The sequence below is a fragment of the Dendrobium catenatum genome, unplaced genomic scaffold (assembly GCF_001605985.2).
Source record: "Dendrobium catenatum unplaced genomic scaffold, ASM160598v2 fragScaff_scaffold_1483, whole genome shotgun sequence".
In the NCBI taxonomy this organism is placed as follows: Eukaryota; Viridiplantae; Streptophyta; class Magnoliopsida; order Asparagales; family Orchidaceae; genus Dendrobium; species Dendrobium catenatum.
The window spans coordinates 1050447-1064065 of NW_021319945.1; the positions used below are offsets into that span (position 1 = coordinate 1050447).

Here is a 13619-nt window from a genome sequence, read left to right on the forward strand (position 1 = left end):
CAATCAAATGAGTCCCCATCCAATTAATTTATACTATATATATATAAATTTTTCTTTATTTATCATGTATTGCTTAAGATGACCCTTCACCTTCACTTGAAGTAACATAGCATGGTCCATAGAATAAGCCATATTATGCTGGCCTTTAGAAAGAATCAATTCATGCTAGTTTATAAAATAGCTGTCAACCTTTTGGTTTGCTCTATTACTAGTACTAATTCTTGGAAAGGCTTCTTGTCTCTCATCACCCTAATTATTAGGTGCGGAGTGCGCACCGTTCGCACAAGTACTAGATACCTAACGGTATCCAACAGTACCGAGTGCGGGTACCGCTAGATATCCAATACTTGTGCGAATAATTCTCCCGGTCCGTACTCTGCACATAATAATTTCTCTGTCATGTGAGAGGCATCTGTGACTTGACCTTGGAATAACCTTACAGCTCTCAAATTAAATAAGAGCGAGGATGTCCATTATATCAAAAAAGGAAGAAATAAAATAAAGCAAGAAGTGATGGGGAACTAACAACTTTTATATTTTCCAATGGGGACCTCCATTGTTGTCCTTTTTCGAGCTCGGACTGTTTTCTCTGCATGCCTGCTCCTCAAAGATATCTAACACCAAAAGATGTAATAAAGAATCAATTGAATGGGTTCCTTTAAAGTGGTTGTGGGGGATAGAGGTTTTTCTTTTAATTAATAATTTTTTTATTTATTTAAGGAGTGTTTGATTATTCATTTTACTAGCTTGCAGATTAGATGTAGATATATATTTGAATAGTTCTTTTGTTCTGTATTTTTATTTTTGAATAGTTCTTTTAGAGTTTGATCATGTAGCACAATTTTTTACTTATCCCGACTATTAAAACCGTCACATTTTTCTTTGCAGCGGTTCCCCCGCTGTAATTGCAATTCTTTGCAATGACATTCCGCAACGGTTTTAGAACCGGTGAGGTATATTAAAGGATATGCTAGTTTTATCAGCGGTTATAACCAATACTAAGCTGCAGATTTGTACCGTTATAACTGCAAATACCAGCGGTCAAAACCGATGTGAAATCTTTTTTTTGGCGGCGGTTTTCAAACTTCCCCAAACCAATGTTGCGAAAAACTGCATTTTTTAGTAGTGATGTTAGTTGTAGTCATAATTTTAAGTGATTTTTTTTTTCTTTTTGTTGAGAAATATCTATCTTCAATTAATCTTGATGTTTTTTTGAGGAACAAAATATTATCATATGGGATAATACGTAAATGTGCCATACATGCATGTTTATTTGAGAAAATTAAAGTTTTATTTGGGACAATTTTTTAAGAAAATTAAAAAGTGTTTGCTTGAGATAACTTTCTCATTATTTTGCTTTTCATATCATAACTACAGTTCCGTTTTGGTTACCTCTTTATTGCTATTTTTCAAAAAAAATTTATAACAGGAAGCTACATTTTACAACCAGAGCTGTTAATGTGCGATGACTTTACGAACAATCGAAAACAGCTATTTAATTTTCTAAAAAAGAATATATTTTTAACAAACATCCAACATTGCTCCTAAAAGTGATATTCTTGTTAGTGGTCAATACTGCTCCATATGGATAGAAAAGTAGAAATCAAGTCCAGTACAAGTTGGGAAGCTTTAACATGTAGTTCTATGGCTGCAAATTTCTTGGAATTCTTGAGGAAGATTTGTAGACTATGGCTTCGTTTGGGACGGCTTTTTTGTTGCTTCTTAAAGCAGTTTTTTAGTGCAAAAAATTAAATTTTTGTACTAGAAAGCTGCTTTAAGAAACAACAAAAAAACTGTCCCAAATGAACCATATATTGATCAGTAGCATCAGTGCACCACTTCATTATAATTTTTTCAACATAAAAAGGAGAATCTGTAAGAGATTAAACAGACAAGCTAAGGTTGATTTGACAAAAGAGCTTTTATTTGCAAATATCCCATTAAGAGAGCACTTTGTAGAATATTTGAACTACTAGTTGAAGATGATCATTAATCCACATGCCTAAATTCTTTTCATTTAATAAAGATTTAATTTCCATTGCCTCCCTAATGATCTTAATTATTGGTTATTATTTCACACTCAAAATAAATAAATAAATAAATCTCTTCCTTTAGCCCTACTTACTATATCACATCTTCTATAGTGATATCAATTATTAAATGCATAGAATTACTCATTAAATTATACATGTTTTATCCTTATATATTTAGGTAGTATTATATATATGTAAATTATTTATATGAAGTATTTAAAATAGTATTACATAATAATATTTAGGCATGAAGAGAGAGAGAGAGAGAATACGTGTAACATCCAGTGTTGTTAAAACCAGATTGGCCAGTTCGACCGTGAGCCTGTACAATTGCTTGTTCAGTCAAATTGGACAATCAGATTTGTATTAAATCGGTATAAATAAGTTTGAACCACTAGTTCAACCGATAAACTACTGAATTGATTTTGGTTTGTTTGAAAAAATATTATTTTCTATTTAAATGAATTTTAAATATTAATTTTTTATTTAATAAATCTTTTCAAATTTTAAATATATATTTAATATATATACTTATGCAAATAAATTTAACCATATACATTTGTATTATTAAACTTATTTTATTTTAGACTTATTTATTATGCATATAATTTTACTTGTAATATATACTAACATTATTGGTCAATGGAGCTTCTTAATAAGCTTTATGTTGAGCTTTAATCGAGCTTGCATAAGCTTTAATAGAAGTATAATTGTGTACTCTTTTTAAAATTTTAATTGTTACATAATTTATATTAAATTTGAATAATTTTAAAATTTATTATAGCATCTAATTCAACTCCAGTTGAACAATCGAACTTAAACTTCTTCTTCTTTTGGTTTGTTGTCATGTCCGATTTTCATAACCTTGATAATGTTTATCAAATATTATCACACCGTTTATTTCTTATAACATAATTAATAAAACTATTACATGCAATATTTATGAAAAGTTTAGTCTTAATTATTTAGTCCCTTTGAGAGAAATTTCATCATCAGATATTGGGAAGAACTGTTCTCACTTTCTGATCTCCTATAGACTGGTCAATGGAAGAAGGTGATATGAGAAGCATTAGTAGTTGTGGTGGTGTTAGTAGTGATATTGCTATGATGTTGCCTATGCTAAGGTTTTAGGTATATCAATTGATACTTTTTATCATGACCCCACCATGGACCCTCTTCTTAACTGGAAGAGAGGAATGAGTTGTCACATTAATGAAGGGGTCCACTTCCATTACATAGAATAATAGAATCCATATCAAATGTTTAAAATAATGAGGTGATTGTATGTGTGCTTCTTTACTATGGATAGGGATGTCAATTTCGGGTCACGGGTCATTTTCGGGTCAAATTTCTAAACTGGCCCGGCATTATTCGAGTCAATTTTTGCAAACGGGTCAACTTTTGGAACCCGAACCCGCTTCAGGTTAGGGTCAACCCGACCCGACACGAATTTGCGCGATTTGGCTGAAGAAGCGAGCGGAGATAGCTGGTGAACGGGTTTGGGGACGCGCGCGACTGCTTCATGCAATGACTCCGTTTACGGGCGTGCGGCGGCAGCGGTCAACAGACGGCGAATCCTTGTGTCTCCATTTGCGGCGTGCGAGGGCGCGGGAAACATTCTGGACCTCTTGAGCCTTGAGACTCTTGACGCGGACAGCAAACCGAAGATGCGACATCCGCGACACCGCGGACGCAACATCCGCGACACCTGACGGACGACGTGACGGATGGACGCGGACATGAATGACGCGAACCAGTGTCAAACCGGGTTGATTCCGGGTCAACCCGAACCCGACCCAATTTTACAAATGGGTTGAAATCTCTAACCCGAACCCAAAATTTCCGTGTCGGGTTCGAGTCGGATTTTCGGGTCGTGTCCAATATTGACACCCCCTACTATGAACCAAAGGATCTATCTCCTATGTTTAGCGTTCTTTTTTTTTTATAAATAAATAAAATTATAAAGAAGATAACATCGAATATATAACTATATTGTTGTTCATAAAATAGTAGTTTTAAAGCAAAATTTCAAAAAAAAAAAAAAAAGTTTTGTTATTATTATTTGAATAAAATTCACACAGGGCCAATGCGTTAATTATCCAGGAAATTACAAGTCCTTAAAGAACCCACGGCTTTCTGGAAATATAACATTTGAAATAAAACCGACGAGGCGATGAGCCATAGGTTCTACCTTTTGTAATTATTGATGTATGAGTGAGTGCATATGTGTTAGATTTCTGCTATCGCATAAGTAAAATGCTTAACGAAATGAGACTTCAAATGAAGATAATTAATATGGAGAAATTTGTAAGTCATGTTTCAATTCTTAAAAATAATTTTCCTAATGTTTTTAGGAGTGTCAAATTATGACCCAGCTCAAAAAAGAATCAATTCGAGTTCAATTGAATATATACAGGTTAGACTTGAGCTATAATGATTTGTTAAGTCGAGCCAAATACAAATCAGACCCAATAAATCATATCTAATTATTTGATGGCCAAACACTATATGTTTAAGTCAGGTTGACCCTGAACCTAGACTTGTTTCATATGCTAATCGAGTTACATAGGTCATATTTTAGCTACTCAAGTTATATTGACATGAACCATAAAAGAAGCGGTTAATTAGCTAGATGAATTTTGTCATCGTTTCAACCAAAATCAAATCAATTGTACTGAAACCTCGACTTTGTTTGGGACTCTTAAGATTCTTGCTTTAGGAAGAAGATGGATCTTGTTGATCTTGAATGAGAGAGAGAGGGAGAAGGAAGAAGAGCAGTTGTTTGGAGGAAAATTTTCTAAAGCTTTATTTCATTTTCTCCCGCCTTTATATCAATCTATAGCATCTATATTACTGCAGGAAAACACACATTATCGGCGGAATTTTCCGATGGTCAATTTTCCGGCGGTTTTTCGATGGAAGACAATGAGATAGATTTTTCGGTGGAAGTTTCCGGCAGTTTCTTTCCTGCATAATTTTTCGACGGCTTTTCTGATGGCTTTTCTACCTTTCCAACGGATTTTAAATAATTTAATTAAAATGATTTAAAAGTTAACTATTTATTAAAATTAATTAGTAATTGTTAATTTTTATTTTTAAATTAATTATTAATTTTAATTTATATAATTAAATTAATTAGTAAATATAATTTCAGTTTTAAAATTTATTATTAATTTTACATTATTATATAGTTTAAATATAAAAATGTTGGAATTAGCACATATTTTCTTGTGTAGCACTGTTGTTGTTTGTTTGATAATTTTCTGAATCCAACAAAGTTCAAACCCCACAGGGCAGCACACGGGCTCAGGCACGGGCAGCTAGCTAGGGCGGAGCAGCATGCTTGGGCAACTTGGGTAGGCGGTCAGCAGGCAGTCGGGTAGCTCGGTGAGAAGACTGCGGGGAGCGCGGGAAGGCGTCCAGGCAGGCGGTCTGTGGGCTGCTCGATCGGCGGGCAGTCGGGCAGCGCAGGAGGGCATCCGTGAGGGTAGCCCGACAACATGTTTTTTGAATTTTTTTTTTTTTTTAATTTTCCAGCTGCCAAAGTCTCCGGAAAAAAAAAAAAATTTCCTACTCTTGTTTTACCAGCAGAAATTTTTCGGTGGAAAACCGCCGATAAATTCTACAGCCGGCGAAAAATGTTGTCGGTAATAGGTGATTTTGCTGTAGTTTATATATATAAGAATTGAGCACTTGTGTGATATCTTCAAATCAATCTAGGCTTCGTTTGAGATGACTTTTTTACTGCTTCTTAAAGAAGCTTTTTAATTAAAAATTAAATTTTTGTACTAAAAAATTGCTTTAAGAAGCAATAAAAAAACCATCTCAAACCAAACCTTAATCTAAAACTGGATCAATTCCTAACAGAGACAATTTTCTTATTACTTTCTACATCACCTTTCTAGGATAAAAATTTCATAAAAATAAATAAAAAGCCGTGGCCAAAAGATGTCACAAATGAAACCGCAATATTATGATTTCTAAATCATATAATAAACATATCATATTGTCAAATACATTCAAACATAAATACTTTTTAGTCAAATAGAGACACCACCTTTACTATAAGAAGAAAGAAAGACATGGCCGAGGGATACTTAGTGCTTCCAAATGGACCGCCATGGCTTGTCGCCCAAAAACCAAAAGATGAAAGTAACTTAGATAATTTAAAAAAAAAAAAACATTTTAATTTAATTGTTCAAACATTTTTATTAAAAAGAAAGAAAAAAATCTCTATCTAAGTATCCGTACGTAGATTTCTTCTTGTGACAATTCGTTTAATAACTATTCATTTCGAAGCTTACAATACAAACTTTGTTGATAGAAAAATTGAATATGTTTGATGACACAGCGCATGGCAATAAAATAAACGCAAGGAAGCTGTATTCATTGCAGAAAAATAGAAAAAAAAATTATATATTTTCGAATATTATTATAAGTTATAATCAAAAGATTTGACAATTATAAGCAAGCTGCTGCTAGCTATCCATATGACAAAACGATCAAGAAAGCCCTGTCATATTATAAAATAATAAACAAATTTTGCCTATTGCAAGGGATAATATTATAAATTATAAATTTTGATCTATATAAAGGTGTAAACGATTCAAATTCTTGATTAATCGAGCCAAATTTGTTTAATTTATATTGAGCTTGAGCTCAATAGTTTTATAAAATGTAATAATTTATTCAAGTCAAAGACCATGGCTTCGTTTGTGACGGCTTTCTCACTGCTTAAATAAGTTTTTAGTAAAAAAAAAATTATTTTTTGTTCTTAAAAACCGTTTTAAAAAGTAGTAATAAAGCCGTCCCAATCGAAACCTATGCCTTCATTTTGGATGACTTTCTTATTATTTTTTAAAGCAGCTTTTTAGTACAACAACAACATCATCATCAAGCCTTTATCCCACTACGTAGGCTCGGCTACATGAATCCTTTTTCTCTAGCTATTAAATCAACTTTTCAGTAAAATAATAAAATTTTGTACTTAAAAATTACTTTAAGAAGCAGTAAGAAAACCGTCCCAAACAAACCGTATATTCATAAAACTAGCGAATCATAATATTTAGATCACATACATTATAATTTCATAAAATATTATACATAATTAGTGACAGCTGATGAGGTCATATTTTGAATGTGATCGGCTCTATTTGAACTTTGTAAAGTGCTCCCATTCTTCAAAGATCTCTAATTATAATAAAGCTATTTGATTACTTACAGTCACAGACATCAAAGACAAAGGCATGTCAATATTTTTCCTAGTACTAGCTTGTTGATTATATATGATATAAGATTCTTTTGATGGGAAGGACCACATGATCATCAAGTTCTCCCTTTTGGTAAATCATCAATATAGTGCTTACTTTAGCTTTTGAATTTATTAATTTATCTTGGGAAATGTGTCCCACTTGCAATATTAATTGGAATAGGTATTGTTCTATTTTGATATAACCCACTCACATGGGCAATTGGTTGAGGTCCCCCTCATAGCAAGCTCATCATGATGGCTTGGATCATTTTGTCTAGGGCTAGCCAACAAGTTTGCTACTTATAGAAGAACTCGTAGTTTACTTTACGCAAAGAAAAGGAGCCTTATACAAATTATATATGAACATTTATATGTAATTTTATTGCAATCTTTTATATTGTAAAAAGTCCCCTTCCGTTTAAATAAATAAATAAATATGATTGATCAAATGTCGTAAATCTGGCAAAAAACATTTTGCGACCACAAAGCTTCTTTTGCGCTCTCTTTTATTGATATCGTTTATTTTGTTCTTTTATATCATAATAATTTTATGAAAAAATAACTTAAAAATAGGCACATATTCAACAAAAAAAAAAAGGATTAATTTCTATGCATTGTTAGAATCTTAATATATGTAAAGATAAAAGTCTAAGTTATTTCTTTTTCTTTTTTCTATTATTTCTCCTCTCATGTTCTAGTTTCTTAATGTCATGATATTTCAAAGAAAAAAAAATCGTATGAATAGCTCAACACCTAAGATAAAAATGGTGAATGTTTATAAAAATTAAAAGAAAATTTATTTTTGGCTTAATATAAATAATGAAATTAAGAATTATTATACAATAGAAAATAGTTGATTATATTTTTAATATAATTGTATTATAGTTTTAGTAATATACTCAACACCTAAGCTTAAGCATATATTTTACTCTTATGTATTGTTGCATCAAAATCAGGTAATGCAAATTGTTTTCCTTTTCCAAGTTTCAAGCATGTCAACTTTCTTCACATGCTTATCACCCATTTTGCTTTCATTTCTTATTCTTGGGCCTCTCAACTACCTTCCTTGCAAGCTCTTCTTTCTCAATCTCTACCTTACCACATGATGGCCAAGAAAATTAAATTTGAGAAAAACAAAATGTCATTTTCATTTAATTTCACAAATTAAGTTTCACCAATCACTTTTTGATTTTTAGGACATTTTAGAAAACCTAATTTTAGTCTCTTAAAACAAATTTGAAGAATTATTTCAGGAAAAGCGGTTGGTTAAGGTTGGCTTCTTTTGACTTTTGATGCATATTGACCATATGAAATACCTAAATTTTTCGTAAAATCATTTTTTCATGTATTTTTTAAAGAATTACATTAACTGTAAAAATATATGTTTAAGATGATGATAAAAATAAGAGTTCATCCTTTGGATATGTCAAAGAAATCATTATTGCCAGATTAAGACTAACAATCGATTACGAAGTGCAAAATTTAGTTGTCCACACAGTGAAAAAAAGAGAAGGGAATGCTAAAAAATTTTAACTCTATCACCGCATATATTCTAGCCCACAATTATTGCAACTCGAGCTTATGAGTTTATGTTTTTGATGATAACAAATATTATTACTCACTTTTTGTTGTCTACTTGTATTTGCAATATATGTTTGTTTGTGTGTATACTAATATTTCAAGAATGTCATGCAACATCAAACAAAGAATCAGAGCTTAAAATTGGGTTGAATAATGTTATGTTGTAAGGTTTTGTAATATCCATTGATGTAATTTTTTATTTCTTAAGTCAAGTCTTGTAAGGGTGTATGCTTGCTTGGTGGTCATGCACAGACACACTCAAGGGAGTGAGATTTACTTAAATCCAGAAAATCAAGTTTTGAACTAATCGTACTAGACGATTTCGAATCGTCTAGGACGATCCTTTATGATATTGGAAAAGAGCCGCCAATGACAATTTAGGCAAGGATTTAAGTTTAAATTTTTGTTCAAATCGTCCCGGACGATCAATACAAATAATGCCTACATTGATCCTGTGATTAGGGGACTAATTATGATTAATTTTTTTAATCTGATCATCCTGGACGATCTGTATATCGTACAGGACGATGTTTGCCGACATACTTGATTTTCCTAAATTGTCCAAGCAGAAATACCATAATTTTTCTTCTAATCATCCAGGACGATCTACAACATCGTCCTAGAAGATTTGTACATTTTTTGTACTAATCATCATGGACTATCCTAATATCGTCTAGGACTATCATGTCAAATTCTGCACATTGTATTGGACGATCCTGCGATTGTCTAGGACGATTCTGGGTGCCGAAATTAAGTTTTTAGGATTTTCTGAAACCCTCTTTTTAAGCACATCGTACGAGACGATCCTGCGATCATCCCGGACGATGTTTGCCGTCGAAATTGAGTTTTTAGGGTTTTTGGAAGCTCTATTTTTATACATATCATACGGGATGATTCGGCGATCGTCCTGGACGATAATGTCGATTTTGCAAATCTATTTAAAGACTTCTTGCTTTCTCATGAAGAGTGTCTTTGACAGCTATTGTAGCTTCGTTCTTTTTGAGGAATCTTGAAGAGAGAGCTTGAAAGGGAGAGAGGAAAGGGTGTAGTTTGAGAGAGGGAGAAGATCCTTGGAGGGGGTTTCAAGGGAGTGTGGAGGGGGATTCCACACGGTTGCTTCGGCGAGCTTGCACCTTAATACCATCGGATTCAAGGCTTGTTTTGAAGGAAGTTATGGGAAGAAGAAGATCTCTTTGGTGTCAAAGGACTCGGCTACTCCACCGCACCGAGGAAGGTAAAAGTGATTTTGTAAGAGCTTCTCTGCCTAGCTTTGGGGGCTAAAGAAGAGACACTAAGTTTAGTGCAATACTCGGAGGGTGCCTCCGAGGAGTGGACGTAGCTCAATGTTTGACCGAACCACTATAAATCTGGTGTGTTCTTTCCTTTATTATTTCCACATTTAATTTCCGCATTGTGTTTTCTTTGTGGTTAATTTTGGTTTGATTTTTTTATTGTGAAAGTTTTTTTAAAATATAAATTCACCTCTCTCTTAATTAGCCTTGATCTAGTTCATAAGGATTTAACATCCCTAACAAACTTACATCAATAACTCGTATTAGTAACTAAATATTTATGCACTTATTATACTCAAGAACTTTGGTTATTGGATTTTACCTTGTAAAAAAAAAATAATTCGGCTAAATTCTCTGTGGACTAAGATATTACAAAGAATTTTTATAATTTCACAAAAATACTTCCATGATCTGATCATCCGGGTATTATTCAACCACAGTAACATTTATATTTTACCCGACAAAATAATTAACACTGCATCAGCACAAGAAAATTTTGAAGTAAATAATGCATTGAGCCTGTGAAGGATGTGGCGCCTAATGTCCCTTTGTGGAGAAACAAAAGGTGGGCTCCTGACAGCCTTTGGATATGCTAACTGTGCGACCACATGAGATACAAAGCACTTAGCCTATTAAGTATTAACCAAAGAACACATAAATTTATATAATTATATTTTTTTAAATGATTGAGATTTCAAATTATGTCAAGAAATATTTATTAAATTTTACATTTATATGAAGTAATTTTTGCATTAAAGTAAATTACTAAATTTCTCATGTTATATAATAATTTTTCAAAACATAAAATTTAAAATGTAAAAAATATTTAAGAGAGAGAGAGAGAGGATTTAAAGGTTTCGTGCATGGTATGAAAAAACAAGTAAGAATACAAAACACACCCAAGGTTGGTGAGCGAGCATGTTTGGGAACCACCAAACTTATGTTCGATTCCTCTCCCGAGCGACTCGCCTCCTTTGAGGGAGAGATTATTGTGTCCAAACACCGAATATGTCAGAGACCAATAAAAAAGCGTCACATCACTAGGCGCTCAGTTTGCGTTCGGTACTACGCTCAGTACAATGCTCGATACATGCACTTGGTACCGCTCGGTATGCTGTCCAGACAAAATAATTTTTCCCTTTGAGGGGAGTATACCAAGCGTAGACCCGACATCTGTGTATTGGCTGCCTGGCTGCCGTTAGGTCCGCCAAGGAATTAGTTACGACATCAAGCGCCTTGAGGGTAGATGCGAGTAGATACTCCCCGTCCAAAAAAAAAGGGAAAAAAATACTGAGTAATTAATAAAAAGAACAGATGAATTCCATGCATTTAATTATGGTAATTACCACCCTTATTACCAAAAAAAATAGTAATAATAAACTCCTCCTACACCTTATTTCTCCTTCAAAAAAAAAAAATCAAGATAAATTTATATTCACACTCCCACTCTTCGAACATTTACAAATCGGACAGAAATTAATAACCCGACCACAATCCACACAGAGACAAAGGTGGCGACATGGCAGCAACAGCACTGTCGCCTCCCTCTCCCCGCAGCTCCTACACGCCCTCATTGGCCTATCCACCGACGCCATTACTCCATCGCTCTCCCCACAGCAACAAGACTCGGCATCATCAACTGCGTCTCTTTCCGCCACACACCTTCGCTGCTGCTCCTCCTTCACGCGAAGCTGCGTAGCGAGTATTACTTGCTCCAGGTTGGTTCGGAGGAGATTCGCGTTGGCTTCGTTGGTTTGAGCCAGTTCTCGCCATATTTGGATCTCCATGGAGAGGCTGCGAACTCTTTCTTCTAATGCTAAGTTAATTCTCTTGGCTCGTTCGATCTCGTAGTCTTTTGCCTTCAGCCGCTTCCAAATGCCTTGCTCTACTGCTGCCATTAGCTGCTGCATGAACAACCGCCGCCGCTCGTTTAGCTCTGCGCGAACTCTTTCGTTCTGTGGTGGCATATTTTGATCGTCAGCATTAGGTGAAGAGAATTTTTGGGTCCTTTGAGTTCAGAGTTGCACTAATCTCAATGAAATAAAATTTTTAATAATTTTTTTAAATCAATAAAAAATAGTGACAAAAAAATATTCCAAATAAGATCTCAATTAGAGTGTGTTTTATATTTATTGAAATAAGAGATAATTAATAATTAGTTATATATTATATTTCATTTTAAAATATATTTAGAGGGATTTACATACATATCATTTTATTTCATGCTATTTACACGTAATATTACATTTTTGTCATTCATATAAAATTTTAATATCGAATATATCACACATATATTTTATTTTTACCACCCATACCACCTTATAAATTTTAATATTTCATTCCATAAACTCATATCTGTTCTATGGGTTGTAAGTATGTAATATTTAAATTTTAGATGTTAGATATGTAAATATTATGAAATAAAGTAATATGGATGAAAATCCCCTATAAATCCAACAGATGAAAAATAGTACTAAAATTTACCTAATTTTTATAAGGTTGATTGTGTTAATTTTTTTATTATATGTAGTGATTAAAGTAGGATTTACATAAGAGAGATGAAAGATTAATTTACCCAAATTTTCAGAGTGAAAATTTTACATGATTGCAAGAGAATTTAAGAATAATATTTTCAAATTAGATATAGATATAAGTATGATATTTTAAATTGCAGCAATCTCAATGCAAAAGACCCATCATGATGAGCTTTATATCAGAAAGATCCGATTTATTAGCGATTAAATTTCTTTATTGTTTGAATTACAAAAATAAAAAAAGAAGCTTACATGATCTGTAAGAAGACGATCAAGGTCGAGCATGTCATGCCGGACATGGGAGGAGAGTTCATCAAGGCCGAAGGTGAGTGGGTCTCTCGGCCGTTTCTTGCAGACGGTGGCGGTGGTGGCGAATAAAGCATCGCTCATCTCCGGCGGTTGCGAGTCAGCTACCTTTATCAGCTCTCTGTTATTCAGAAGAAAGAAGAAGACTTTACATACAAGGAGAAGAAAATGAGCTAATTTGCTGAGAAAGTCTTAAGGAAATACATTAATGGAGTAATACCGGTCAAAGAGGAGCTGAGGGGACAAAGGGAGAAGATGGTGCGCTTCAACTGCCATGGAAGAAAGGAGGGAGAAGGTGAAGGAAAGCGAGAGGGAAGGGGAGAAGGAGAGGGGGATTTATCAGAGTTTTGGGAGATAAGCTTTTCTGTTCTATATATAAGAAGGGCCCATAAGGTGGTAAGAGAAAGATTTGGTCCTATCTTTTTAATGGAAATTAATTATATTAAAATGGCCTGGCCGATTATAGAAGGAAAGTTGGTAGTAGCTGTGGCTGGTGATTCAGATAATAATAATATTTTTTATTTTATTTTTTAATTTTAAATAATATTTATGTCGTATATGCTATGTATAAGTAGTCGTCCTAATCGGTGATTTTTTATTTTTATTTTTGAAAAGAGTGATT

At 33.4% G+C, this 13619-nt stretch overlaps 1 protein-coding gene across 1 annotated transcript; it reads right to left on the reverse strand.

Moving 5' to 3' along the window:
- Nucleotides 1-11455: 11455 nt before the first annotated feature.
- LOC110115457 (probable BOI-related E3 ubiquitin-protein ligase 3) lies at nucleotides 11456-13377 on the reverse strand. Its single transcript, XM_020848697.2, has 3 exons — nucleotides 13218-13377; nucleotides 12944-13118; nucleotides 11456-12112 (listed from the first exon to the last, which is right to left on the reverse strand). The coding sequence occupies exons 1-3, from the start codon at nucleotides 13271-13273 to the stop codon at nucleotides 11576-11578; spliced, it is 768 nt and encodes a 255-aa protein (XP_020704356.1). The 5' UTR covers nucleotides 13274-13377; the 3' UTR covers nucleotides 11456-11575.
- Nucleotides 13378-13619: the final 242 nt, after the last annotated feature.

What these genes read in the sequence shown, in the direction of transcription:
- LOC110115457 (XM_020848697.2), bottom strand. Translation starts at nt 13,273, where the DNA reads ATGGCAGTTGAAGCGCACCATCTTCTCCCTTTGTCCCCTCAGCTCCTC. An exon ending in CCTCAGCTCCTCTTTGACCG is followed by an intron (nt 13,119 to 13,217) that starts GTATTACTCCAT and finishes TCTGAATAACAG; the next exon opens with AGAGCTGATAAAGGTAGCTG. An exon ending in ATCGTCTTCTTACAGATCAT is followed by an intron (nt 12,113 to 12,943) that starts GTAAGCTTCTTT and finishes ATGCCACCACAG; the next exon opens with AACGAAAGAGTTCGCGCAGA.